The sequence below is a fragment of the Pipistrellus hanaki genome (assembly GCF_964339955.1).
Source record: "Pipistrellus hanaki genome assembly, chromosome: 5".
NCBI classification, from domain to species: domain Eukaryota; kingdom Metazoa; phylum Chordata; class Mammalia; order Chiroptera; family Vespertilionidae; genus Pipistrellus; species Pipistrellus hanaki.
Window position 1 is genome coordinate 86,114,972 of NC_140507.1, and position 26,356 is coordinate 86,141,327.

General features: G+C 37.5%; 1 protein-coding gene across 1 annotated transcript in view; it reads left to right on the top strand.

The window, feature by feature from the left end:
* Window positions 1–26,356, top strand: part of ADAM28 (ADAM metallopeptidase domain 28) — a 50,271-nt gene that overhangs the window by 9,393 nt on the left and 14,522 nt on the right. The window contains exons 3-14 of the mRNA XM_084883457.1: window positions 1,403–1,479; window positions 2,903–2,981; window positions 4,430–4,506; window positions 6,579–6,771; window positions 9,621–9,692; window positions 10,610–10,681; window positions 12,538–12,707; window positions 13,293–13,377; window positions 14,763–14,893; window positions 17,028–17,205; window positions 19,095–19,184; window positions 21,927–22,122. Coding sequence (XP_084739583.1) covers window positions 1,403–1,479; window positions 2,903–2,981; window positions 4,430–4,506; window positions 6,579–6,771; window positions 9,621–9,692; window positions 10,610–10,681; window positions 12,538–12,707; window positions 13,293–13,377; window positions 14,763–14,893; window positions 17,028–17,205; window positions 19,095–19,184; window positions 21,927–22,122 — 1,420 coding nt within the window. The remainder of the gene's footprint in view (window positions 1–1,402; window positions 1,480–2,902; window positions 2,982–4,429; window positions 4,507–6,578; window positions 6,772–9,620; window positions 9,693–10,609; window positions 10,682–12,537; window positions 12,708–13,292; window positions 13,378–14,762; window positions 14,894–17,027; window positions 17,206–19,094; window positions 19,185–21,926; window positions 22,123–26,356) is intronic.

Here is a 26,356-nt window from a genome sequence, read left to right on the forward strand (position 1 = left end):
ATTAAAACTCCATTGCTAATAGAAGCAAATATCTGGAAGGTTCTTCTGATTAGAAGCTCATATTTTGTGTCCTCCTAATGTTTTTATTCTATACAGCCTTTCTACCAGTGGTTAGAGCAATTTCCTGTGGATTTTATTTTTTATCCTCAGGATCTTTCCCACCTCCTGTTATTTATGAAAATTAACTAAATGACAGCAGCCTTACAACATTTATGCCCACAGTATAGAATATTTACAGTCATGTGATTTTGACCCCAGGAAAGACATCAATAATTGATTATTAATAGGGAATATGGGCCAAAATACCTGACCTTGATGATGGTAAATCTCTGCATGATATCCCTGACCTGATGATTCTAATTCACTATTGTCCCTCAATGAGCTCTGGTACTGATGTGGCCAGGAGAGGGAAGAGAGAAGAAAAGTGCAACAGCAGAGGGAAGAGCACTTAGTCCATCATAAATGGTTTTTAGTCACATGTCATCGCCATTTTTTGATGTCTATAATAGCAATGTCTTGGCACTTCCCAGTGAAGTTTTAGGTGTTGTTTGTAACCATGACTGGTAACCTAGTTTTATACAACAAAATCAAAACTCAATACCCAATGCAATCTTTCAAGTACCCTGTATAGTCCTTTATAATTCTTCTCATATACATAAATTGAAACTTAAGACAATTCTCCTAATCCACATGTTTTACTTGAGGTGATATTTTTCTCTTTCTGAATACCTGAGACTGTTTTATTACTGATGGCTTCTTCCTGCCCTAGGGTGCATATTCTTGTTATATTTGCCCATATTCTGACCTCCGCTTAGCCTTAAGAGCTCACTCTAAAAATCATCAGCAAGATCCTTAAAGGTCTTTGGGTCTGTGCGCAAACTATTCCTTCTCAAATAATTTCTCTACTCTGCTTCACCTGGCTAATTCATATCTCAGTTTATACATTACTTCCTCAGGAAAGTCTTTACTTTCTTTAAGATCTTAGTCATTCCACATTGCTTACATATTTATATCATTTATTATACGACATAATTCACATTTATTGTCTGTTTTTCTACAAGGTTATAAGCTTCCTGACAGCAAGCACCAATTTTTGTTGTTTTTAGTTTAATTTCTAGAACCAAGCCATATCTTGCAAATAACCAGCACTCAATATTTGTAAAATGCATGAATAGGTAAATGAATGGATGGATGGAGGAAAAAATGGATGTATATAAAGGTCTCATGTAATTTATCTACTTAGTTGGCAAAGTTGTTAGATTTGTCAAGAGAGGCAGAAACAGACATTTGGCATTATATACACTACTGTTAAGGAAAAGCAGGCACTGCTTGCTAAGATTAAACAGATTGACCTAGCAAAATGATTTCTTAATTACCAGCAAATGTTTTTACATTTTTGCAGGAAAAATATGAAATTGAAGTGAAGTATGAAATGACAGTTAATGGGAAAATGGCAGTGCTTTATTTAAAAAAATCCAAGTAAGTGTCTTTCTTCTCATATAATGCTGACCAACAGCAAATTAGCACGTGAGAAATATGCTAATTGAGTCTGTTATTACTTATATAGCATGTAAACTTTGACTACTCAGCTTTTGCTCCCAACTGGCCCAAGAGGTTCAATTCCTACTAAAGAAGAAGGAACACATTGGATAAAACAATAGTTTAGTAGTATTTTTATACTTCTAGGAATAAAACAAATTAAATGAGGTGCAAGCAGACATAAATTGTATCAAATTCGATGAAATAACTATAGATTTTTAATTCTTCCCTTTTACTATTTTATTTTATTATTCTAACACTGAAAGATTAGATTTTAAAACAATTTGCAACCATTTTCATTGGAAAAAAATAAGAGATATAAAAGTTAAATAAACTCTAGGATCAATGAACCCATTCAATGGTAAAACCAGAGTTGGGCTCTCCTGATTTCAACAGTAATGCCCTTTCTACTCAGCTGCCCACTAACCCATCCATTTCTTTCATGTTACATTAGGCTCTTACCTCTCCATCCTCTCCATCCAGTTCATCAAAATTCAATGTTTCTTTTCAAATTTCACTGCCTAAGAGCTCACCCAAATCCTGATTATCCTATAGATACACTATTTCAACCGCAATTTCCTAATTTGTGCTTTCATTTTCTTTCAATCCCTCAATTGTTCTATATAGGACAGCAAGATAGACAAATAGACTATCACCTTTTGCAAAAACTCGAAACTGTCTGGAGTTTGGAAATAGTGTACTGGATTGGAGGGAATACAGGGTTGGGATTAAGGCAGACCTAAACATGATTCTATGCCATTTGAACTATTTAATCTCATCTAAACAACAGAGAATAATATTTATTTTGTAGGATTGTTGAAAAACTTATATGAAATGAGTCATGTTATAGGTCTAACCCAGTGGCCAGTACAGAGATAGCACCTAATATATATTCATTACTTCCTTTTCTCTTTGCCCTACCTCTTTTAAAAATATAGGTCAGGCTTAGATTTTCTAGAGAATAATTGAAAGAATTTTAAGAAGGTTCAACAGAAATACTGGAGGGACCCAAACTGCCAAATGCAAGGGAATTTTCAATAAACTTGAACAGTCACTGGTGACTGAAGTGCTAGGTGGAAATGCAGTTATCTTAAACTGGTGAGGAATAGCACTCTATTCAGCCACCTTTTACCAACTTTCCCCTCAGTTTCATTTCTTCCTCAGGTCTTTCCTCAGACCAGTAAGCAAAGCCAGACAACAAAGCAGACATTGTTCCCTGCTTCTAATGAGTACCTGAATTGTAAGGGGTTGGGATGAGGCACTCAGGAATTGGAACTTTACTGTATACCCAGTGAAAGCTCTCACTTTGATCACTGAACTTTGTAATTAGTAACTACCGTATGACTTTTTTCTTTGTCACTAGGGATCTCTTGGCACCAGGTTACACAGAAACACATTATAATTCCACAGGAAAGGAGGTCACCTCCAGCCCACAGATCATGGTAAGATGGAGTAGCCTAAATTTATTGTTAATTAGGGTATGACCCACACATCCAAATGCAGTCATTGCCAAACAAGTAGTGAAAGGGAAGGAGCATGTGTAGCATCCATCAGTGCTTTACTTCATAGTAATTTCTTTCTTTTTAAAATATTTTTAAAATTGTTAGAGAAAGAGGAAGAGAGAGGGATAGAAACATCAGTGAGAGAGAAACATCATCCATCAGCTGCCTCCTGCTCGCCCCATTCTAGGGAACAGCCTGCAAACCTGGCATGTGCCCTGACTGGGTCAGGTGGGGGTGTGTGTGTGCCACAATGAGATCTTCAAAGTTCCTGGGTCAATGCTCAACCACTGAGCCACACCAGCCAGACTTGTAGTAATTTCTTGATTTATCCTCCATCATTTGGAGAACTTGACAAAAACAAAGTCATTCCTTTACAAATATGGTAATCCTTTCCAGCTTCAAGGGCTCCCAATAGGAAAGTGGACAGAAGGAGCTCCTTATTTTCATTAGAAGAGTGGAAAATTACATATGATCACCTCTCTAGATCATCTAGTCTCTCAAAGTCTAGACTATTTCCTAATGGTAGAATTATAAAATTCTATGTTTTCTTTAAATAATTTCCATTCTTGACTCTTAGAGAAGATGACAGTGTGAAGTAACATGGGTATTTTATCATTGCCAACTTTTCAGAGGTCTGTCTTCTATTGGAAGGCCTTCACACTTCTCTTCTATAAAATTATGCAGTGGCATAGGGGTTTACATAGGCCAGTACTTCATCTTCCCAAAAGAAGAAAGGTCTACTTGATAGAAACACATATGGATAAAAAAGGGTTAGCATTGTGCATTTTCCTAACTAGTTGTTAGGAAAAAAATAATGAGAAATCAATCAAAGAAAGAAATAAATGTCATTTTGGGAGCATTTGGGGTTTTGAACATGTATTCAACCTGTTTTCCTTTATCTGCAACACAAACATTTTAAAAAAAAATATATATATATATTTTATTGATTTTTTACAGAGAGGAAGAGAGAGAGATAGAGAGCCAGAAACGTAGATGAGAGCGACATCGACCAGCCACCTCCTGCACACCCCCACCGGGGATATGCCCGCAACCAACGTACATGCCCTTGACCGGAATCGAACCTGGGACCTTTCAGTCCACAGACCGACCCTCTACCACTGAGCCAAACTGGTTTTGGCTGCAACACAAACATTTACACCAACATTTAATTAGCAATCTGCAAGCATTTGGGATCATTAACTAAATATTAAAGATTTCAACAATAAAAAAGTTAAAAATGTTTTTACTATCTTTAAGTTGATTTATTCAACATAAAATGACTTTAAAGCATTATAGATACTATTTCAAAATTGCAATTTTAAAATGTAGCAATGGTCTAAAAACATGCACACTTTCCTTTATAAAAATCCCTTTTCATTTTTCTTTAGGATGACTGTTATTATCAAGGATATATTATTAATGCAAAAATTTCTGAAGCTAGCATCAGCACATGTAGGGGTCTAAGGTAAGACTTCATGAATAGTTTGTATGCATCTTTGATGATTGGGTGTGTATGTGTGTCTAATAAACCAAAATAATAGTAATAGTGCCAACAATAATATATCCTATATAATAATAGCCTAATATGCTAAGTGTCCTGTTGCCCAGTCAGCCATTCAACCAATCAAAACATAATATGCTAATGATATGCTAAGGTCACTCAACTGCTTGTTATGATGTGCATTGACCACCAGGAGGCAGATGTTCCAATAGGTTAGCTTGTGCTGGAGTCCAGCTGATTAGGATTTAGTGAGATGGGCTGGACATGCCCTGGAGCCCTCCTGCGGTTCCTCCTCCGCTGACCAACCTCTTGCGTCCTCCCAGCCCCAATTGTGCATCAATGGGGTCCCTTGGCCTGGCCTGCACCCTCTCGCAATCTGGGACCCCTTGGGGGATGTCAGAGGACTGGTTTCAGTCCAATCCCACAAACCAGGCTGAGGGACCCCACTGGTGCATAGACTCCGTGCACCCTGCCTCTAGTGTGTCTGTGTGTGTGTGTGTGTGTGTGTGTGTGTGTGTATATATATATATATATATATATATATATATATATATATATATATATATATTTGCACTATAGGGAAATATGAATTCTAAGGGCTAAAATTTTTTAAATTTGAAGGCCCCTCTTAATAGTAGTTTATAAATTAAAAATCTGAATTGCTTTCCGAGTTGCTTGTCTTTGGTTGCTTACTTTCAAAATATAGGTTTTGAGTCCCAATTTTAAAGTCAGAACCTTTAGGAAATGGAAATTCCTCTTCACCTTCTCTCTTCTCTCTAAAATCTCTATTTTGTCCTATCCATGCTTGTCCATTTCTTTCTCTGTACCAAGGACTCCCCATGTGTCTGTCCATAATAAGATATCCAGACTTCTGATACCTAGACTTGAATGTCTATTTTTTCTTTCTTATCTCCATAAATCTTCCATATCTGGATATCTTAATGAAATATTAATGAAGCTAATGATTTTCTCTAAAATCTGGTATTTTTCCAGTAATCCTTATCACAGTAAATAATCAACCAACTATTTGCCTAAACCAGAAACCTAGGTTTTTGATGATTTATTGCCTTTCAACTACCTATTTTAATCCATTATCAAGCCTTATTGATTATATGTTCTCAATCTTTTCTGAGATTATTCACTGCACTCTCTATTGCCACACTATTCAGACCAATGCAATCAATCCCCCAATTTATCTCTCCACGTCACCTTTTACTCTTCTAGATCTATGTATAATAAATCCATTTGCCCTATTGTATGTTCTTGTGTTTTTCTTCTTGGAAATTATTGCTGTAATTATATATATTATGTATATATCATATAATTATACATATATAATGTAATTATTTAATCAACATCTATCTTCTTCATTTGAATATAAGCTCTATGAGAGGAGAGACCATGGCTCTCTTTTCTGCCACCTGCTTTTAATCCAATGCTTAATGAATAATGGTTGTTCCCTAAATATGGTCCAATGAATCTTAGCTTGGGTCTTCAGCAGAGAGAATTAAGAAGAAATTGGCATTATTCATTGCCAATGCTTTGTATATTATCTCCTTCAATTTTTGTAACAATTCTGTTGTATGTATTATTACTCTCATTTTATAGAGAAAATGAAGCTATGTGAGTTTAAGTAATTTCCCATGGTATCACCACTAATAAGTGATAGGCCCAAAGTTTTAGCTCTTATCTATAAGACTAGAAAATTTCATTTTCAGTATGCCTGAGAACAGACAAGGAAAAGGAATTGGAAGAATAGTGGAACAAGAGTCAGGAAATTTTATTCTAGTGCCAGCTCTGACTAAGGTTAGCTATATGACATTGCAGGGGCCATTTTTCCTCAATAGGTCCCATTTCCTCATAGAGAAAATATGTCTACCTAATTTCTGAGGGGATCTTCAGCTGAAATGTTACACTGTGTTCTGCTGCCATGAGCTTAGAATGTTTTGGCGATGGTAACTTTTTGGAGTCTCTAGGTCTATAGCACTCAAATGCATGGATAATTTTTAAGGAGCCTGGACTCTCATGTTTTTTAGGGGCTACTTCAGTCAGGGAGATGAAAGGTACTTCATCGAACCTTTAGGCTCTGCAAATCAGGATGAACAGGAGCATGCACTCTTCAAGCATGATCCCAATGAAAAGAAAGATAACAGCACCTGTGGGATGGATGACATGTTATGGGCACATACATCTCGGCGGAATGTGATCCCACCTGCCACCAGTCTGCTCGTATGCAAACCTTTATTTTTTTTATTTGGGACACTCTGATGTATTTTGTCCTGTCTGCCCTGGGTTCTAGTCTTCGCAACTGCATCATTGTTAAAACTAATAGGTTATAGAGACATTAAAACCTTATTGTACATTGATTTATTTAATAAGTACAACTAGGAGCAGGCAACCTTTACAATACTCTAACATGCAACAACAGTGTAAAGTATTACTATTACTTTCAGGTAAAATATCCTGCTGTCTTCATGAATAAACTCATTCAATCAATCTTTCTTTAAGTACTGCCATAGGTGCTGAGGATGTTGCAGTGAGGAAAGTAAACATAGGATCTGCCCACAACAGCTTAGAATGTGCTTTCATATATGGAATCCAGCTTTCAGTTACAAAAGATCATCTCTTATAAACATTTAGAGAACCCATAAGCAGTGGGCAGAATTGGTCAGAATAAAATAAAATCTCTGTTGGGTTCAATGTGCTGGGTGTTTGGATGCTGCCAGCCAGAACCACTCTTACCTATGTGAATGCAGATCTCCTGGGTTAACTGGTACAGACCTCTTGTCTCTGTCTCAATTCCTTGCTAATCAGGTGAAAATAACTATGTAACTGTGCTTTCATGGCCTCTCTCTCTCTCTCTCTCTCTCTCTCTCTCTCACCATTAAACAGTGATAGGCCCAAAGTTTTAGCCCTTATCTATAAGACTAGAAAATCTCTTTCATTTTCAGTATGCCTGAGAACAGACAATGAAAGGGAATTGGATATATAATATACCTATGTACTAGCTATGTAATCACTTAATGTAACCTCTCTCTCTCTCTCTCTCTCTCTCTCTCTCTCTCTCTCTCTCTCTCTCTCTCTCTCCCTCCCTCCCTCTCCCCCTCCCTCTCCCTCTCCCCCTCCCTCTCCCTCTCCCTCTCCCTCTCCCTCTCTCTTCTCCTACCTCACCAGTACTATGCCTTCTCAGTTCCTCTCACTGTCATCCTTCCTCTAAATAATGGAGGTTCTCATAAAACTAAATCCTTTGTCTGTCCCATTCCTTACTTTATCTACACATTCTTTCTAGGTAATCTTGTCCTGTGCTATGCCCTATTTTGTTCAAATAAGAGTTCTGCAGAAATTACTATCAAATATATACCTCCAGCCTTGAACTCTCCTTTAAAGGCCAGACTGTTCTAATTAACTGCCTACTTCATGCATCTATTTGAAGCTCTAATATCACAAACTTAATGTGGTCAAAATAGAACTACCAATTTCCAAGCCCCAAACAAGACCTGTTTCTCCCTCATTCTCCCCTGAGTCAGTACCACCATTTATCATTTGTTCAGGTCCAAATCTGGAAATCATCCTTGATTCCTGTTTTGTTTATCCCCTTTCATCATCAAGTGCTTCTATATATTTCAGATCTGTCACTTGGCCTCCTTTTTCCAACTACCACATGGCACCATCCTTCTCACAATAACCATTGCAACAGCTTCTGACTTGTACACTCTCATTCCTGCTTCAGTAGAAGCCACTCCCCACACAATAGCTGGAATGATTCTTTTATTCTGAACCACATCATGTCACTTTTCTGTTCAAAACCCTCTAATGGCTTCTCATTGCATTTAGTACAAAATCTAAAAACAAAAACAAAACTGACTGAGTTACAAACCCATGTATGGCTAGGGCCCCAACAACCTCTCAAATTTCTTCCTATCTTGTACTCCCTATCCACTGGGGATTGCCCCCATTATTTTCTGACTAACACAAACTTTCTGTGTTTTAACATGTCAAGATCAATTCACCTTGGAGTCTTTTTGCCCATTTTTTTCTTTGCTGGAATTATTTTTCAATTTATTTTCTCTTGCCTGGCTTCTTATTTTCATGAATGTGTCAGCTTCAGTGCCAGCTTTTTAGGGCTCTTTCTAACCATCTATTGTGAAATGACTACCTTGTCATGGAATATCACATCACCATGTGCAATCCTCTGCATAGCTCTAATGCCAATCTGATCAACTGTGTTTATTTGCCTATTGTGAGCTCCTTCATGCACAGACCATGTCTATTTCACTGCCCTAACCTTAGTGCCCAGAGCATTGCTGGTGCACAGTAATTGCTAATAACTTTATCGCTCCCATGGAGGGTGGGAGGTAAGTATTACCATTAGATACTAGCTAAAACTCTACCTTCAGGACTCTTTTTTTTTGTTAATGGAAACTTATTTGCCTGTTAAAAGACAAGCACTTCTAGAAGTGCAGCATAATAAACTTTGATGGTTTACTATTTAATACAAATAACGTCTGCTACTTTTCAATGGGACAATCCCTATGAAATATGTGTTCACTGTTGTTGTTTTGTTTTATTGTGGAGGGAAAAGAAAAGATAATAGAGGAGCTTAGGATGTGGGAAAGAGATCCAGCTCTTTCTGGGAAGAAAAGAACAGACTGGGTGTCATGGTGGCTTTGGGCGTTGCACCATTGGTAAAGAAAGGGGTGTTCACTGGAACAGGAATAAAAGGATACTAAACAACAAAAACACGAGGAGGACACTGACGGAGAAGTTTGTCTATTTCATAGCAGGATAGTGGGAATGTCCACTGTTCTAAAGTCTTTGAACACTTTGTACTAGTATTGTAACCACTTAAACTATTGGATAAACAAAGAGATTTGGCTAGCATATCGCTGACATCTCTCCTAGCCTGACATTCTGAGCCTGTCTATAGATAATTCTGGCTTATTAGTTAGAATTTATCTTATCTTCCTTTTTTCCTAGACAATAACCAATCTTTTATAAATTACACATTTCTAATAAAATAAAGATTCTTGCAGAGAAATACCTTTTCTTAGCAATGTTTCTTTTTATATTGATTGCAGAAATTAAATGACCAGAAGGTTTGGGAACAAAAGAAATACGTAGAATATTATTTGGTCCTGGATAATGGTGAGGTAACTATACCAATAAATGTATCTTTTATAATCCCCACCTACCTAAGTTTATTATGTGAGTATTAACTATCTGGATTGGCTTTTAAAAATCAGGGTTATGAGTAATTCTTTTTTACCAATTGTTCTGAACCTATTAAAATTTTGACATATAATATAACTGATAAGATCTCTTCTTTTCAGGAATGGGCACTGGATATGATATGCATATAATACATTTTTATACTCTAATGTCTTTTCTTTTTATCTTAAAAGTTCCAAACTCAATTTTCAATTACATTTCTTTGTCATTTTAGTTTCTGTTAACTAGTTAAACAATTGGTCAATTAGAATTTATGTTCATAAGAAAATCATAAATATAAAGGACTAATGAATGGGATCTTCTGGGGGGAAAAAGACATTTTCTTGTAATATTCATTGTCTACCTTCTTTTATAAGAATGCATTTTCATACATTGTGGGTTCTAAACCTGAGACCCACACGTAGGATCTCAAAGGAAAAATTCTGTACTTTGATAACACAAGTTAATTATTCAGACACTAAAACTTTGACCTCTGTTACTATACTAAATTCATTTACTGTTTATATATATATTTTTAATGAATAAGCTATTCCTGGCACTGATTCTGCACAGGTTAGGGAATCATGGTATTTAGCTGACATACATTTGTAATGAATCCTTAAAGCTTTACACTGAGTTAGTACTTTAGGGGACGAAACATCATCTCTATTCCTGAAGAGCTCTCATGTGGCTAGAAAAATAAGGAAACATTTGTTTCTAACTTCTAACTTTTTGTAACTGGTCATGGATGATAAACACTTGTAAGTAAAGTAAACTGAAAATGTCTTTATTTTTTAAACTTTCCCATTATGTTCATTTCCATCAATGCCTGTTTTTGTGTGTCTTGGTTGTCTTTTAGTTTAAAAAGTACAATCAAGATCCAGAGAAAATAAGAACGAGGGTGTTTGAGATGGCCAATTACGTCAACATGGTATGATATATTTTATTCAATGTAATTTTAACGCTTGGTAGGCAGCATCATTGGTTGTTTCTGTGAGGACTCATGAAGCAGGGAAAAAAAGTCAACACCTTAAAAAATATATATATTTTATTGATTTTTTTACAGAGAGGAAGGCAGAGAGGGATAGAGAGTTAGAAACATCGATGAGAGAGAAACATAGACCAGCTGCCTCCTGCACACCCCCTACCTGGGATGTGCCCGAAACCAATATACATGCCCTTGACCAGAATTGAAAGTGGGACCTTTTAGTCCACAGACCAACGCTCTATCCACTGAGCCAAACAGGTTTCAGCAAAAGTCAACACTTTTAAGACTAATACTGATGACTGCCTCTTGAAGGGTGGCCACGACCTCTGCTACTTAATTAAATATTAATATTATAGTACAGAGACATACACCTACTTGTCACACTAGTCACAGTTCCATGAAGTTATACAAGGTGTTTGCATAGTTTTTGTTTTCCCAAAACCCAGTATAAAAATTCCGACAAGTCTCAAAGAAAAGCCAATTATGGGAAGAAAATAGAACAAGCAAAAGAAGGCAAATTGGCACAGTAACATCTTTCAATACATTATATCATTGAATCATCGCACAATGCTAAAATATTATCAAACCTAATTCTGAGAATCAGATTCTGAGAAGCAAAGTAGCTTGTCTAAAATCACAAAGTTAGAAAATGATAGAAATAAAATTTGAACATAGATTGGTCAGATTTCAAGCCCATTTTGATTGCATAATTGCTGATCTGTTCTTTAAACATGATTTTATAATCTAACCTTTTTAAAAATTTTAAATATTAATATTTAGTTCATTACTTGAACATATAGTTAGCCTGCTTAGTTGAAAAGTCACTTTGTGGTGGTCTATGAGTCATCTAAGGATAGAAAGAAAATAACGGTGGATTCAGTGACCAAGGTTCTATTTTGTCTTCTCACCACAAAGATCATGGTGACTCCTCTTAAGGAAACCCCCAAGTAGTGGCCATATTTTTTGAGCATCTGCTTTGTGCCAGGTAGCTTTTGAGATGATAGAAATAAAGTAAGGAACAAAACTGAAAAATATCCTTTGCTTCAAGGGAGTTTACATTTTTGCTTAAGGAGACAAATGTAAATAAATCATATAAAGAGTATGTAGGATAGTGATAATTGCTATAAAGGAAAAAAAAAAGCAAGGGAGAGGAGAGAGAGAAAGAGAGAGAGAGAGAGAGAAAGAGAGAGAGGTTCAGAGAGAGAGGTTCAGAGAGAGAGAGGTTGAGAGAGAGAGATTGAGATTCATCTTAGGTGCTATGTTATCTAGGAAGGCCTAATAAAGTGACAATTGAGTAAAGATTTGAAGGAATTGTCTCTGACCCTAAAGGGAGGTGTGCAAAGCAGAGCGAAGGACCTGAGGGCAAAACTTAGATTGTCATGTTTGAGGAACAGTCCAAACCAGCACTGACTCAACCTTGCTAAGTTCTGAAATATGGTGACTCTGAGAATGTTAGAAGGCATTTGAGTTAAATGAAGTCATAGTAATGAACTACAAATAGAAAATTATATTTTTTGAGGTTGCAGACAGAAAAAAAGGTCTTAGTAGAACCTTTACAAAAAACAAACAAACAAACAAACAAACACCCTGAAATATCTAAGGGTGTTTGTTTTGCCTAGAAATGGGGATATCAGCCTCTGTATGAAAGAAATGGTAATTTCCCTTCACACGTATGTTTAGAAAGAAAGCTTTTACAGTGGTGTTATAAATAGTTTGAAAATCTAAAGTATATTGAGAATATTAAATGATGATGTCACCATTATAAGTTGATGTTTTGTCATTTTTTTCTCTTTGGACAGCTTTATAAAAAGCTCAATACTCATGTGGCCTTAGTGGGGCTAGAAATCTGGAATGATGAGGATAAGATAAAGATAACCCCAAATGCAAGCTTCACCTTGGAAAATTTTTCTAAATGGAGGGGGGATGTCCTTCTTAGTAGAAAGCATCATGATATTGCGCAGTTAATCACGTATGTATAGATTCCCCCTTTTTATGTCATGTGGTTTTTAGCATAAAAGTTTTCAAAGCCTGAGCAAAGCAAGTGGTATCTCAGGTTATAAGGTAAGGGGACATGATTTACACATAGAAGGTTAAAAGTTTTAAAAGTATTCATTAGGACCTTATGTTGAATATGCTCTTTTCTTTTTTAAGAAACTAATGATTTAATAATGATTCATAAGAAGTTTGTCTGTTTTTATTGGATGCACAGAAAGGAAAGACTGGTTTAGAGCCGTGGCTGTCAAATTGTGGCGAGGTGGTGGAAATGGGAGGGAAGTCCACTTCTGAGGGCTTTGCTCCCTTCTCTGCTTCGCTCCTGCTGCAAGGAAGCCCTATTCTTGCAGGAATCTTCCTGCAATGGGCCTCTAGGATTGATATAATACTCTAACCAACTAAACTACCAGTCCAGGAGCAAAAACTAAGGGAAATATTTAGTGATGATTCACAATGTGAATTTCTCTGTTAACCATTTAGAGTTGTTGATGAACTGTCTACTAGTATAGAAAGTAAAACTTCGAATCATAAGTTGTCACATCAATTTCTTTCTTTCTTGCAGGGCAACAGAACTTTCTGGAACAACTGTGGGTCTTGCTTTTATGTCCACTATGTGCTCCCCTTACCATTCTGTTGGCATCATTCAGGTTTGTTTAAGATAATCAGTTGGTTCTATGTTCAAACCTGTCAAATGCTCTGTTTTGTGAATCTATTGAGAAGATATTATAGTTTTTCTCCTTCACTGTTTTAACATGGCTGATTGACATTGATTGAATTTTAAATGTTGAATGTGTCTTGCATATTCAATATACACTCAGCATGATCATAATAATGTATTATTTTGTTTATGGGGTTATTCCAGGGAAAAAACATTGAAGTTATACAAATAAATATTTTAAAGGAATACCCTAGATTTGAAGAAATCTTAAAGCAATTTGAACAGTCTTGAAACACATTTCTACTTTTCTTAAACTTTTTGGTTTGTTTTTATATCCATTTGGGGAGTTATATCTTAATAGATAGCAAGGATTAACATATTTATTTTAACAGGATGAAACAATATTGTGAATGGTAGGTATTAACTTCTGATCTTACAGGAGTGTTCCTTGTTTGACAGTCTTGTACTATGCATTATGAATCTATTTACTTGTTTCTTTGAAACAAAGAAGGTAATGGAATTGGGTTTCTGTGGATTGGTGTTCTCAGCAAATTTGTCTCTCCGTTGAGAAATTACAACTAGCAATGATTTTCTGGTGTTTTTAAGTGCTCCTAGATAACTTGGAGCCCCCAGTTTAACACCTCTAATCAGAAACAATCTGATAATGAAGTTGGCCATTGGTTGGACTTCATGCAATGGGGCAAGTCTGGAATTGATAGATGTCTAGTCTTGGCAGTAATAGAGTTGAAAAAAATACCTATGTGCTAAAGTTCTAGGTTAACCAACACTTTTAAAGCTCCACTAGTTAAACATATCAAAGCCCTCCAATTCAATTAGAATGTATTCACAAGCAAGCTGGGGACTAGAGGTAAATTATTAATTTTTTTTTATATTTCTGATTCCTTATCACACTGAATAAATTTTGCTATCTCTCATGGCAGAAAACCACTAATATCTTTCTCATTAAAATATTCCCCATTCTGTGATTGGGCATTCAGTATTGAAGTTTTTGTTTTATTTTATTTTGGAGTCAGAAAGAGAGAGAGAGAGAGAGAGAGAGAGAGAGAGAGAGAGAGAGAGAGAGAGAGAGAGAGAGAGAAGGGTAGGGGAGGGAATAAAAGGAGAGGAGAGTAGAAGACAGGGGAGGAGAGCAGAGGAGAGGAAAAGAAGGAAAGGAGAGAAGAGGGGAGAAGAAGGGAGGGGAGAAGAGAGGAGTGAGAGGAGAGGTTAGGAGACAAAGGACAGATGATGGGTAGGGTGAATAGGCTGAAGGTAAAATCAGCCTCTCCACTGGGCTACTGTAAAAATATTTAATTATACCCTGAGTGATAATTTAGTTTACAAGCTAGATCTGTTTCCTGTTCTCACCCTTAGGACCACAGTGACAATGTGCTTAGAGTTGCAGGGACAATGGCCCATGAAATGGGCCATAACTTTGGAATGTTTCATGACTCCTATGTTTGCAAGTGCCCTTCTACAATTTGTGTCATGAACAATGCACTAAGGTACGGCTCACTGGGAAGAAGTTATTTCCCCCTGTTTTTTGTTTTGTTTTTCAATTCTCTCTAGGATGTGCTACTCTTTTATGTCATCTTCCATAACATGGTCAAGGTTTTAAATGATTACATAGCATAGTCATGAATGTGTAACTATACCAAACTATTTTATCTCTCCTCTATATGCTAATATTTTTTTCATTAACTAACACATAATTTAAACATAATTTAAACTCTTTGTTCTTGGGGGGACTTATCATTTTATCCTCATCTTTATGAAATCATTAGTACAATATTTATGGAATTTTGAATAAGTTTAGATGGGGTGACAGTAAGGAAAAAGTTCTAAGAGAAAAATCAAAAAAGGAAAGTTCTTACAGGAAGTTGAAGAGAGAGTCTATGAAGAGATTACTCATTTCTGCCTTGCCTTAGGCAAATTTACCAGGCAATTTTATCTTTAAAAATTTCAGACTCCCTTTTATACATTCATTTTATCTTTTTCATTTCCTTCTAAGCTTCTCGATATAAGATTAGTCTCCATTCTATAAAATGGCATATGGCTGCATGCCAACTATATATCTGATGCTATCTTTTCAAAATATTAGTGCTTTTTACATACAAAGGCCTGGTGCATGAATTCACGCATGGGTGGGGCCCTTCTGGGTGGCCTGCAGGGAGCAGCTGAAACCTGCAGTCCAACGCCACCTGCAGTTCCTACCTGCTGCTCCCTCTCATCCCATCCCCACTGCACCTGCCGTGGGCTCGCACCCAATCAGTCCCAATTGAGAGAGGCTTGTGCTGCCACAGCAGCACTTGCCAGCCATGAGCCCTGCATCTGGTGCCCTCCTGAGGGGAGTGGCCTGCAAGATCTGGCTGAAACCAGCTTTCTGACATCCCTTAAGGGGTCCCAGGTTGTGAGAGGGTGCGGGTCAGGCCCACTGGTGCACAATTGGGCCCAGGAGGGACTGCAGGAGGGCTCCAGGGCATGTCCAGCCCATCTCACTCAGTCCTGATAGGCTGGACCTCTACCAATCTGAGCTAACCTACCAATCCGAGCATCTACCCCCTGGAGGTCAGTGCACATCATAGCTAGTGGTTGAGTGGCCTTAGCATATCATTAGCATTTTACACTTTGATTGGTTGAACAGTCAACTGGTCACCAGACAACCAGGCACTTAGCATATTAGGCTTTTATTATATAGCACTAGAGGCCCAGTGCACAAAATTCGTGCATGGAGGGGGGTCCCTCAGCCCGGCCTGCACCCTCTCCAATCTGGGACTCCTTGGGGGATGTCTGACTGCTAGTTTAGGCTCCTACTGGCAGTTGACATCCCTCTCACAATCTGAGACAGCTGTCTCCTAACTACTTGCCTGCCTACTGGCTTGATTGCTGCCTAACTGCTCCCCTACTGGCCTCATGGCCCCCAATTGCCCTCCCCTGGTGGTCTGATCTTGCCCCCAACTGCAATCCCCTGCCAGCCTGATATCACCCCCAATGGTTTTCCCCTGCCAGCCTGATCTTGCCCCCAATGGCCCTCCCATGTTGGCCTGATCTTGCCTCCAACTGCCCTCCCCGCCAGCCTGATCACCCTTAACTGCCTCTACCTTGGTCCCCACCACTGTGGCTTTGTCCAGAAGGAAGTCAGACAGTAGGAAGATGTCCATTCACCTACTATAATTAGCATATTACCCTTTTATTAGTATAGATATTTTATTGATTTCAGAAAGGGAGAGAAATAGAAATATTAAAGATGAGAGAGCATCATTGATCAGCTGCCACCTGCAGGCCCAACTTTAGAGACTGAGCCCACAACCTGTGCATATGCCCTGATAGGAAATCAAATCCTGACCTCCTGCTTCATCATTCAACACCCAACCACTGAGCAACACCAGCTGGGCTGCATTTTTGTTTTTTTAAATAGCAACCTGGATTCTGTATTTTGCTCATTTCGTTGGAGGTGTTTATGGCCATTCAGGTGAGCTAATTTAGGTACATAAATGAGCTTATGACTTGGCAGCTGATCAGTGGCTTTGATTTCCTCTTTTGGGGAAGATTTTAGGTGTATCATGTCCAATGTCTGATATTTGTCCCATACCTGTTCAGCATGACTGCATTCTCTTTTCTCTTTCCTTCTCTTCACAGCTTCTATATACCTACAGACTTCAGTTCCTGCAGCCGTGTCAGCTACGACAACTTTTTTGAAGATAAATTATCAAATTGCCTCTTTAATGTTCCTTTGCGAACAGATATCATATCCAACCCGATCTGTGGGAATCAGTTGGTGGAAGTAGGAGAGGACTGTGATTGTGGGACTTCCGAGGTACAGCTGAGTCCTTAATAAAATAAAATAAAAAGCTTAGTTTGCTTTTCAATTGCCAAGAAGATAAACTATAAAACTCTATAGTTTTATATACACTTGAAATCTATTTAATTTTATTAACCAACATCACCCTGATGCATTTAATTTAAAAATAAAATGAAACACTTTTGAGATATATATATATTTTTAAATATATTTTATTTATTTTTCTCAGAGAGGAAGAGAGAGGGATAGAGAGTTAGAAACATCGATGAGAGAGAATCATCTACCAGCTGCCTCCTGCACACCCCCTACCAGGGATGTGTCCGCAACCCAAGGTACATGCCCTTGACTGGAATCGAACCCAGGACCTTCCAGTCCGCAGGCCGATGCTCTATCCACTGAGCCAAACCGGTTTCGGCCAGAGATATATTTTTTAAAATAATATAATGTGGTTCACTATGAAAGTTCATAGTTTCGTGTGTTTTTTTGTATATTCACTTATAAACATTTGCCGGGCCGGCTTTTCTAACAATGAATCCCACATTGCTTAGTAGACCTTCTTGAGTTTCTTCCCCATATCTAGTTTTTTAAGTACCACTCACCAGCCCAGGCTTTGTGTCCTTATCCCTCCCTTTTTCTCAGAAGTACTTCATATCTCTCTTTAATATATATATATATATATATATATATATATATATATATATATATATATATTTATTGAAAAAAAAATTTTTTTTTACAAAGAGGGATTGAGAGTTAGAAACATCGATGGGAGAGAAACATCGATCAGCTATCTCCTGCACACTTCCTACTGGGGATATGCCCATAACCAAGGAATCAAACATGGGACCCTTCAGTCCGCAGGCCGATACTCTCTCCACTGGGCCAAACTGGTTAGGGCAACTTCACATCTCTTATGTGCCCAATGACTTCTTGAGAAATCACTTTAGACAGAGCACTGAGACAGTGCTCAGAGTGTGGACGTAGCTTGCCCAAGGTCACCAGGCTGTTAAATGAAGGAGCCACAGTGTGGACTCAGGTGTGCTGTTCAGCAGCCCCACAGAATCCTGCACTTGCTCAGGACTTGTTACCATTATAAGTGCCTGGCTGATCCCACCTTGTTCACAGGGCAGCCGGGATTCTGCATAGGACCCTAGCCCTGCTTTATTAACACTTAATATAAGTAACATGTCAAACCCTCAGGGGGCGAACTTCTCAGTAACTTTAAGTAGGATTTCAGGTCTATTCATTCTATGAGAAAGAGCAAACTTTCTCAGATGATACTTATATTTGAAATTGGGTACAAGTTTTAAGCTTCAAATGTTGTAATTCTGAATATACCATTCGTCTTGGGGAATCTCAATGGCTACAATGAGAAAGGGGCATGATTTCTCAAAAACTAGGCAAGGAGAACAAAACAAAGTATACTGCTTTATGTAGAGTTGAATTGAATGTAGAAATTTAATAAAGAACTATAGTTTTAGACTTCCAGTTACATGTTCTGGATATTAACTTTACTGCTGAATAGATACATAACTGATCAGTTGAACTAATTATGTTCTTCATTTAGATAAATGTTATTTTTAAATAAACTGTCCTTTGTGTGTTTGCTTGCTCTCATACTTTCAGTATTATTACAGGAAACTTGATGAACAAAAAATAAAAATTAAAAAAATCTTCAAATTTAAAAGATTTATAAGTAGAATTTAGAAAAATACCAAACCCTTTGTTGCTCTAAAATCTCAGTTTTTCTAATGTCCAGCTTTGTTGTTGTTTTTTTATTTTCCTGAAAATTATGTTCAGATTATACCAAAATGAGGTCTGGGCAATGAGCAAATTGTAGTATGAATTGTGCTGAAACAGAGATCAGTAATTTGGCATTTGCAATTGTTTCTGGTATTCCTTAGGAATGTACCAACATCTGCTGTGATGCTAAAACATGTAAAATCAAGGCAGGTTTGCAATGTGCATTAGGAGAATGCTGCGAAAAGTGCCAGGTAAGATTCTTTTATTCTGTCTTAATAATTATGACTACCCTTTATTTTTCCATGTTAATCTCAGGGGTTGTGTTAAATGAAATAGACAAAACAGCATTTTTCTGTCTCTATATAATGTTACCTGCCACTTATCAAGTCCTTACTGAGGGCTTGACAAATATGGGCTATTTGGTCCTCATTCGCATATTACACTTTGGTTAAATAGTTGACTGGTCACTGGACAACCAGACACTTAGCATATTATGCTTTTATTATATAGTTTATTTTATTGATTTCAAAGAGGTAGAGAGATAGAAACATCAAAGATGAGAAAGAATCATTGATCAGTTGCCACCTGCAGGCCCCACATTAGAGATTGAGCTTACCTTTGCTTTGAAGTAGGTATTATTATCTCATTTTGCTTTTGAAGGAAAAGAGGCTCAGAACAGAAAACATGCAGAATAATAGAATCACTAAATGTCAAACTCCAAATTTACTGGTTTTATAGCCAATACACCTATCCACTACTTCTTAAGATACTACCTGACCTTGGGCCAAATCTCATAATTAGTTATAAATTCCTTTGATAATTAGTTCGGTGGTAAAACTTTTATTTTGAATAATATTGGGGTTCCCCTATCTTCTATCTGTGAAGTCACTTCAGGGTGAAGTTCATAGAAAACAAGACATAAAATGAGGATGCCATGTCTCTCTCTGTACAGCCTTTTGGTTTTTCCTTCAAGTTAAAATGTAGCATTTTACATTCCATTGTTGCATAGAGTTCTATGTAATGGCCATTTATTTATGTGCCTGTCTTCTTTGTTAGAATGGCTCTTAAGGGCAGTAAACTATCATCCTCACCCAGCACAGAATTCCATACAGTGCAAATGCTCAATAGCTATTTGTGGAAGGAATGTGTAAATTGGCTACCAGGTTATAAGTAATGTTTGGGATAGGGTTTTTGTGTTGTTATTATGTCAGAGGAAGAGGAAAGAAATAGAAGAGGCTTAAAGGAAGGAAATTTGAGAACTTAATTAGTATTCAACAAGTGTTTATCACATTCTATTTGTTAACTATTATGGAGGATGTAAAAAAAAAAAAAAAGCTGTCTTTTACCTCAAAGAACTTGAAATTTCATCAGGGCAATGATATACATGCCTAAAGCAGATGAAAATACAATGCATGGTTGAATGCCCGGGTAGATATGATAATGGCATATGCCCTTTGTGTAAAACTTTTCACAATGAATTTGTAAATTAAAACTTTGACGGAAAATCGATTTTGGAGAGATTAAATTCATTTTCTAAGGTTACACACTTGAGCACTGGCAGAGCCAAGATTCAAATCTGCACCTTCCAAATCTGAGCTTAGGCCACGTTCCCCACAACATGTAGAAACTTGACCTGGGGTTGTGAATGCACAATACAGTGAACAGATGATGTGTGTGGAATTGTGCACCTGAAACCTATGGAATTTCGTTAACCACTGTCACTCCAATAAATTCTATCAGGCAATCAGTCAGAAAGGAAAAAGGAGCAACTATATGTGTGGAAGAAATCAGAGGAATTTTCACAGAAAGTGAGGATGTCAAACTCAGCTGGAAAGTAATGAGTAGATTTTAGAGAAGTAGATGGAAAGAGAAAATTTTTTGAAATAAGGGGGCTGAGAGAAAGAACAAAGACAGAACAGAAGGTATAAGCCTATTTTGCAAAAGTAGGCCAGCTATAGCAGTGGGGGTTGAATTGAGAGGGTCTCATATGATCCAATTTTCATTTAGATCATGTTCTGTCACCAGCACAAAGATATTGAAAGTATTCTGATGATCTGAGAGCCTGCCTTTTCACTTCCCCTAGGGAAAGCTATGCTTCCAGTGTCCATACAGGCCTCTTCAGATTTGGATAAAAGACCTGTATAGACACTGGAAACAAGAGCAAGATTTGCAGTAGTAGATTGCAATGACATTAATATATCAAATGAATATTTGGGTATTTCTCCCTCATTATAAAATATTCCATAAGTAGAAGTGAATTGAAAAGGAATATCTGAACACACAATAAGAGGAATTAAGAATTAGCCGAAACCGGTTTGGCTCAATGGATAGAGCGTCGGCTTGGGGACTGAAGGGTCCCAGGTTCGATTCCGGTCAAGGGCATGTACCTTGGTTGCGGGCATATCCCCAGTAGGGGGTGTGCAAGAGGCAGCTGATCGATGACTCTCTCTCATCGATGTTTCTAACTCTCTATCTCTCTCCCTTCCTCTCTGTACAAAATTAATAAAATATATTTAAAAAAAAAAGAGGAATTAAGAATTAGGAAACACGATGCCTGAGAAAGTCTCAAAGCATGTGAGATTGGTGCTTGTAAACTTACTTCCCTTAAGATAGAAGATCTTCTGAAGCTACAGACTCCTTTGAAAGTCTTGACAATGATGCATTCAATAAAGTCAGAAATAACTTCCTTCTTTACATCTACTAGGGTATTTCTTGGTTTTCTTTGGTGCTTTTCTCATTGATATTTCTACAATGTTTCTACTAAAAATTCAGAAATATCGACTGCTTAAAGAATCAGGGTGTTGGCCAAAATCAATGGAACTGACATAATAAGAGATGGTTTTAGCTTATACCATATAAATGTAAAGTGGAATAGAATGATGCCCCTATCTGTCTTTGCAAAGAAGGGCCAAAGGGAAAATATTATTTGTGTTCATTTGAAATATTTGGTAAGCAAGGTGGAATACAGCCTTCTCTCAATTTCCTCCCTGCAGTTTAAAAAGGCCGGTACAGTGTGCAGACCAGCGAAAGATGAGTGTGACCTGGTGGAAATGTGTGATGGTAAATCTGGCATTTGCCCTGCTGATCGATTCCAGGCCAATGGCTTCCCCTGCCAGGATGGGAAGGGCTACTGCTTGATGGGGATGTGCCCCACACTGCAGGAGCAGTGCACCGAGCTCTGGGGAGCAGGTAGGAGGACACACCCCAGTGTCGCTGGCACTCCTGCCTCTCTCAACACACATGCAGCAAAACAAAACATGTTATTGCAAGTGACAGTGTTTAATCATGGCCAAAGTGGCATTCTGTCCCAACCTTCTCTCTTAGCAATTACACCACTGCATTTTAGGACCAAAGGTCAGTTTGCGGTTTGCTAGATCTAGCAAATAAAAATAAGAATTGGGCCAGTGAAATTTAAATTTCAGATTAACAATTTATTTTATTATTTGTATGTCTCATGCAATATTTGAGGAAAACCCAAACAAAACCTTTCTTTGTGTATCTGAGGTTTAAATTTAACTGCTGGGTTCAGTATTTTATCGGGTAACCCTAACCAAGATCTTTTACAGATAAGTAAACCGTTGGAATTTCATGTGCATGTATGTGCATACTAGTACGTGTGCATGTGTTCCCGTGTGTGTAGGTGGATGGAGGTGATCAGAGGTGGACAGAGAGTTAAAGAAAGGGGGGTAGAGAAAAGGAAGACAGTTGGAATGCAGAAGAGCAATGAAAAAAAGTGAATCCTCTTCTTTAATGTTTATTTTGTACATAATAACCAGAATTTTAGAGGCTATATTCTCTAATTATACAATAAAAAATAAAAGTGTAACTCAAAAATCTGCAAAAACTTTAAACCAAAATTTAAATTCTTCTAAATAATTTTATTAGAAAGGCAATTTTAAAAATATCAATTATTTGAGCTTCCTGGATATAATGCATTGTTTATTATATACTGAATGGCCAGAATATTATGATCTCTGAATGCATAATAATCTGGCCACCAGTGCATGAATTTGTGCATGGGTGGGGTCCAGTCAGCCTGGCCAGGGGGAGGAGTTCGACCAGCAGGAATAAGGATTAGTAGTGTACCTATCCAGTGATTTCATTACAGGTATGGTACTGTAGAACATTTAATTCCTGGATAAAGGACAATTAGGAAAGGTAATTTATGAAGAAGTATACCAGGTATATGAATAATACTTTCCGCAATATTAGCAGTAGTAACTCTGAATTTTGAAAATTAAGAATATGATTTTTTTCAACATGGATGGAACTAGAAGATATTATGCTAAGTGAAGTAAGCCAGTTAGAGAAAGGCAAATACTACATTATTTCACTTATATGTGGGATCTAATGAACAAAATAGAAACAAATTCATGATACAGAGAACAGACTGACAGCTGTCAAAGGGGAGGGGGTGTTAGAGGCTGGGTAAAAAAGTTGAAGGGATTAAGCAGTACAACTTGGCAAGTGCAGAATAGCCACATTGATGCAGATGACAGCATGGGGAATATAGCCAATGACATCTGTAAAACTGGGTATAGTGCAGGTGGATGATTCAGGGAGTAAGGAACCACTCTGTAGAGTACATGGTTTTCTGGCCACTTTGCTATACATCTGAAACTGGTGTGGAATGGTACTGCATGTAAACTGTGGAGATTATATATATATATAATATTCACACACACACACACACACACATATGTTTTTCCCAGATTATTAGTGTCAAATTATTCCAATTTTTAGTGTAGACATTTTATTATAATGAGGGACTAATAAATGCTACTAAGATACCAATTAAGAAAATATGGTAATAAACTCATTTTATTATATCATCTTGAACATTGAAACATAAATTGATTTAAAATGGTTCTTACCATTTGCAACAGCATGGATGGATCTGGAGAGCATTATGCTAAGTGAAATAAGCCAGTCAGAGAAAGATAAATATCACATGATCTCACTCATTTATGGAATATAATGAACAACATAAACTGATGAACAAAAACAGATCCAGAGACAGAGAAGCATTGATCAGACCGTCAAACCTCCTAGGGAAGGTAGGGGTAAGGGGGAGAGTTCAACCAAAGGACTTGTATCATGCATATAGGTCTAACCAATGGACATAGACAACAGGGGGGTGGGGTAAGGGCATAAGTGGGGGGATGGAGGTAATGGGAGGACAAGGATACATATGTAATAACTTAATCAGTCAATAAATAAAAAAGAAAATAAAATGGTTTGAGTTTACAAATCATTATAATAATTAAATATATATATTTTAGTGATTTTTTACAGAGAGGAAAGGAGAGAGAGAGTTAGAAACATTGATGAGAGAGAAACATTGATCAGCTGCCTCCTTTATACCTCCTACTGGGGATGTGCCCACAATCAAGGTACATGCCCTTGACCGGAATCAAACCTGGGACCTTTCAGTCCGCAGGCTGACGCTATATCCACTGAGCCAAACTGGTTAGGACTAGAATAATTTTTCTTGAAACCAGTGCAAAAATCTTCACAGATTTTTAATTATTTTTGCATAGTTTGTTGTTTTTTGAAAGACTGAATTCAAATTTTTCCCATGTTATTTATTGATATTTACGAGGGGCATCTCATACAGAACAAGAGCATAAGTCTTGTGTGAAGTCTGATTTTTTATCTTTCTCCATGACTTAGTCAGTATGATTCTCCAATTCCTTGTTGATAATATGGGAATGATAATAACCATTATGATGGCTAATATTTCTCAACCATGTACCACTGACTGACCACTCTGATTGGCTCACATATACTCACTCATTTAATCCTCAGAACAGCACTCAGGTTGGTACTATTATATATCCTCATTTTACAGCTGAGCCAACTGCCTGAGGTCACACAGCTGCTCAGTCTTAATATCTGAGTTGCTAACCACCATGTTCTGTTGCTTATCTGACAGGGATCTGAGGAAGATTACACGAGAAATTAAATATGTGATGCGCATTGCTCTTCTTGGCAAAACAGGAGTTTGACAAGCATAGCACTGGTTGCCACAGTAGGAGCACATAGCAGCAGGATGGCATTCCATTGCTTGCTTGAGAGTTAATGTAATGGCTGTGGCTCTTCTGGTTCTATCTCCATATTTATATAGATTTCTGGTAACTTGAAGCAAATAATTCGGATGTTTTCAAATACCTAGATAACCATTTATTCAGAAAGAGAATATTTAGACATTGTTTTTAATTCCAGTCAGCACTCTTGATATCAAATTGTTGCAGGCTGTAATTCTGAGAATGAGCATTCCATCCTGTGCTGCATAACTAGGTTTCCATCAATGACAAATCACACATACTATGGTGGCTTCACAAGATTATAATGGAGCTGAAATTTTTCTATTGCATATTGAAGTCATAGCCATCGTAATGTCATAACACAATGCATTACTTGTGTCTGTAGCGATGCTGGTGTAAACAGACCTACTGCACTGCCAGTTGTATGAAAGCATAGCATGTACAATTATGTACAGAACATAATACTTAAGAATGAAAATTAAAAAAATTATATTATTGGTTTGTTTATTTACTCTAGTGTCCTTTTATTCATTATTTTTGAATGCTCTACTTGCATAAAAATTTTCTGCGGTAAAACAGTATGTCTAGTTATGTTGACAGCAGTCTCATACATCTCATGTATACTGTTAATGCATCATCTCCTCATTATAGATTTAATTTCATGTTGTTCAGCATGACTCCTACATGTACAAAATCCACTTCTAATATTGCCAGTAAGAGGCCACACTGAGTGATTGGCCTGGAAATAAAATTTAAAATGGTGGTTTTGCTTGCCAGTCAGGCATGTCCCATTCAACCACAGCTATGATCTTGAAGAATAAAAACAAAGTGACAGAAGCTGTTAAAGGATCAGCTTCGTTGAAGGCAATGGACTAACAGAAATTTAAGAACCCTATGATTTCACTACTATGTGGAATATAAAACTGAAAGCAACAAATAAACAAAACAAACAAAAACGTATAGACATAGACAATAGCATGGCGGGTTACCAGAGAGAAAGGGGTGTGGGGTAGTAAAGGATAAAAGGGGTTCAAATATATGGGTGACATAAGGAGTTTGACTTTGGGTGGCAAACACGCAGTACGATACACAGGTGATGTATTATAGAATTGTACATTTAAAACTAGAGGTCCAGTGCACAAAATTCGTGTATGGGGGAGGGATCCCTCAGTCTGGCCTGCACCCTCTCCAATCTGGGACCTCTTGAGGGTTGTCCCTCTCACAATCCAGGACCGCTGGGTCCTAGCCACTCACCTGCCTGCCTGCCTGATCACCCCTAACCACTTTGCCTGCTTGCCTGATCCCCGTAGCTGCTCTCCCCTGTTGGCCTGATCACCACAAACCACCTCAGCCTTGAACCCACCACTGTGGCTTTG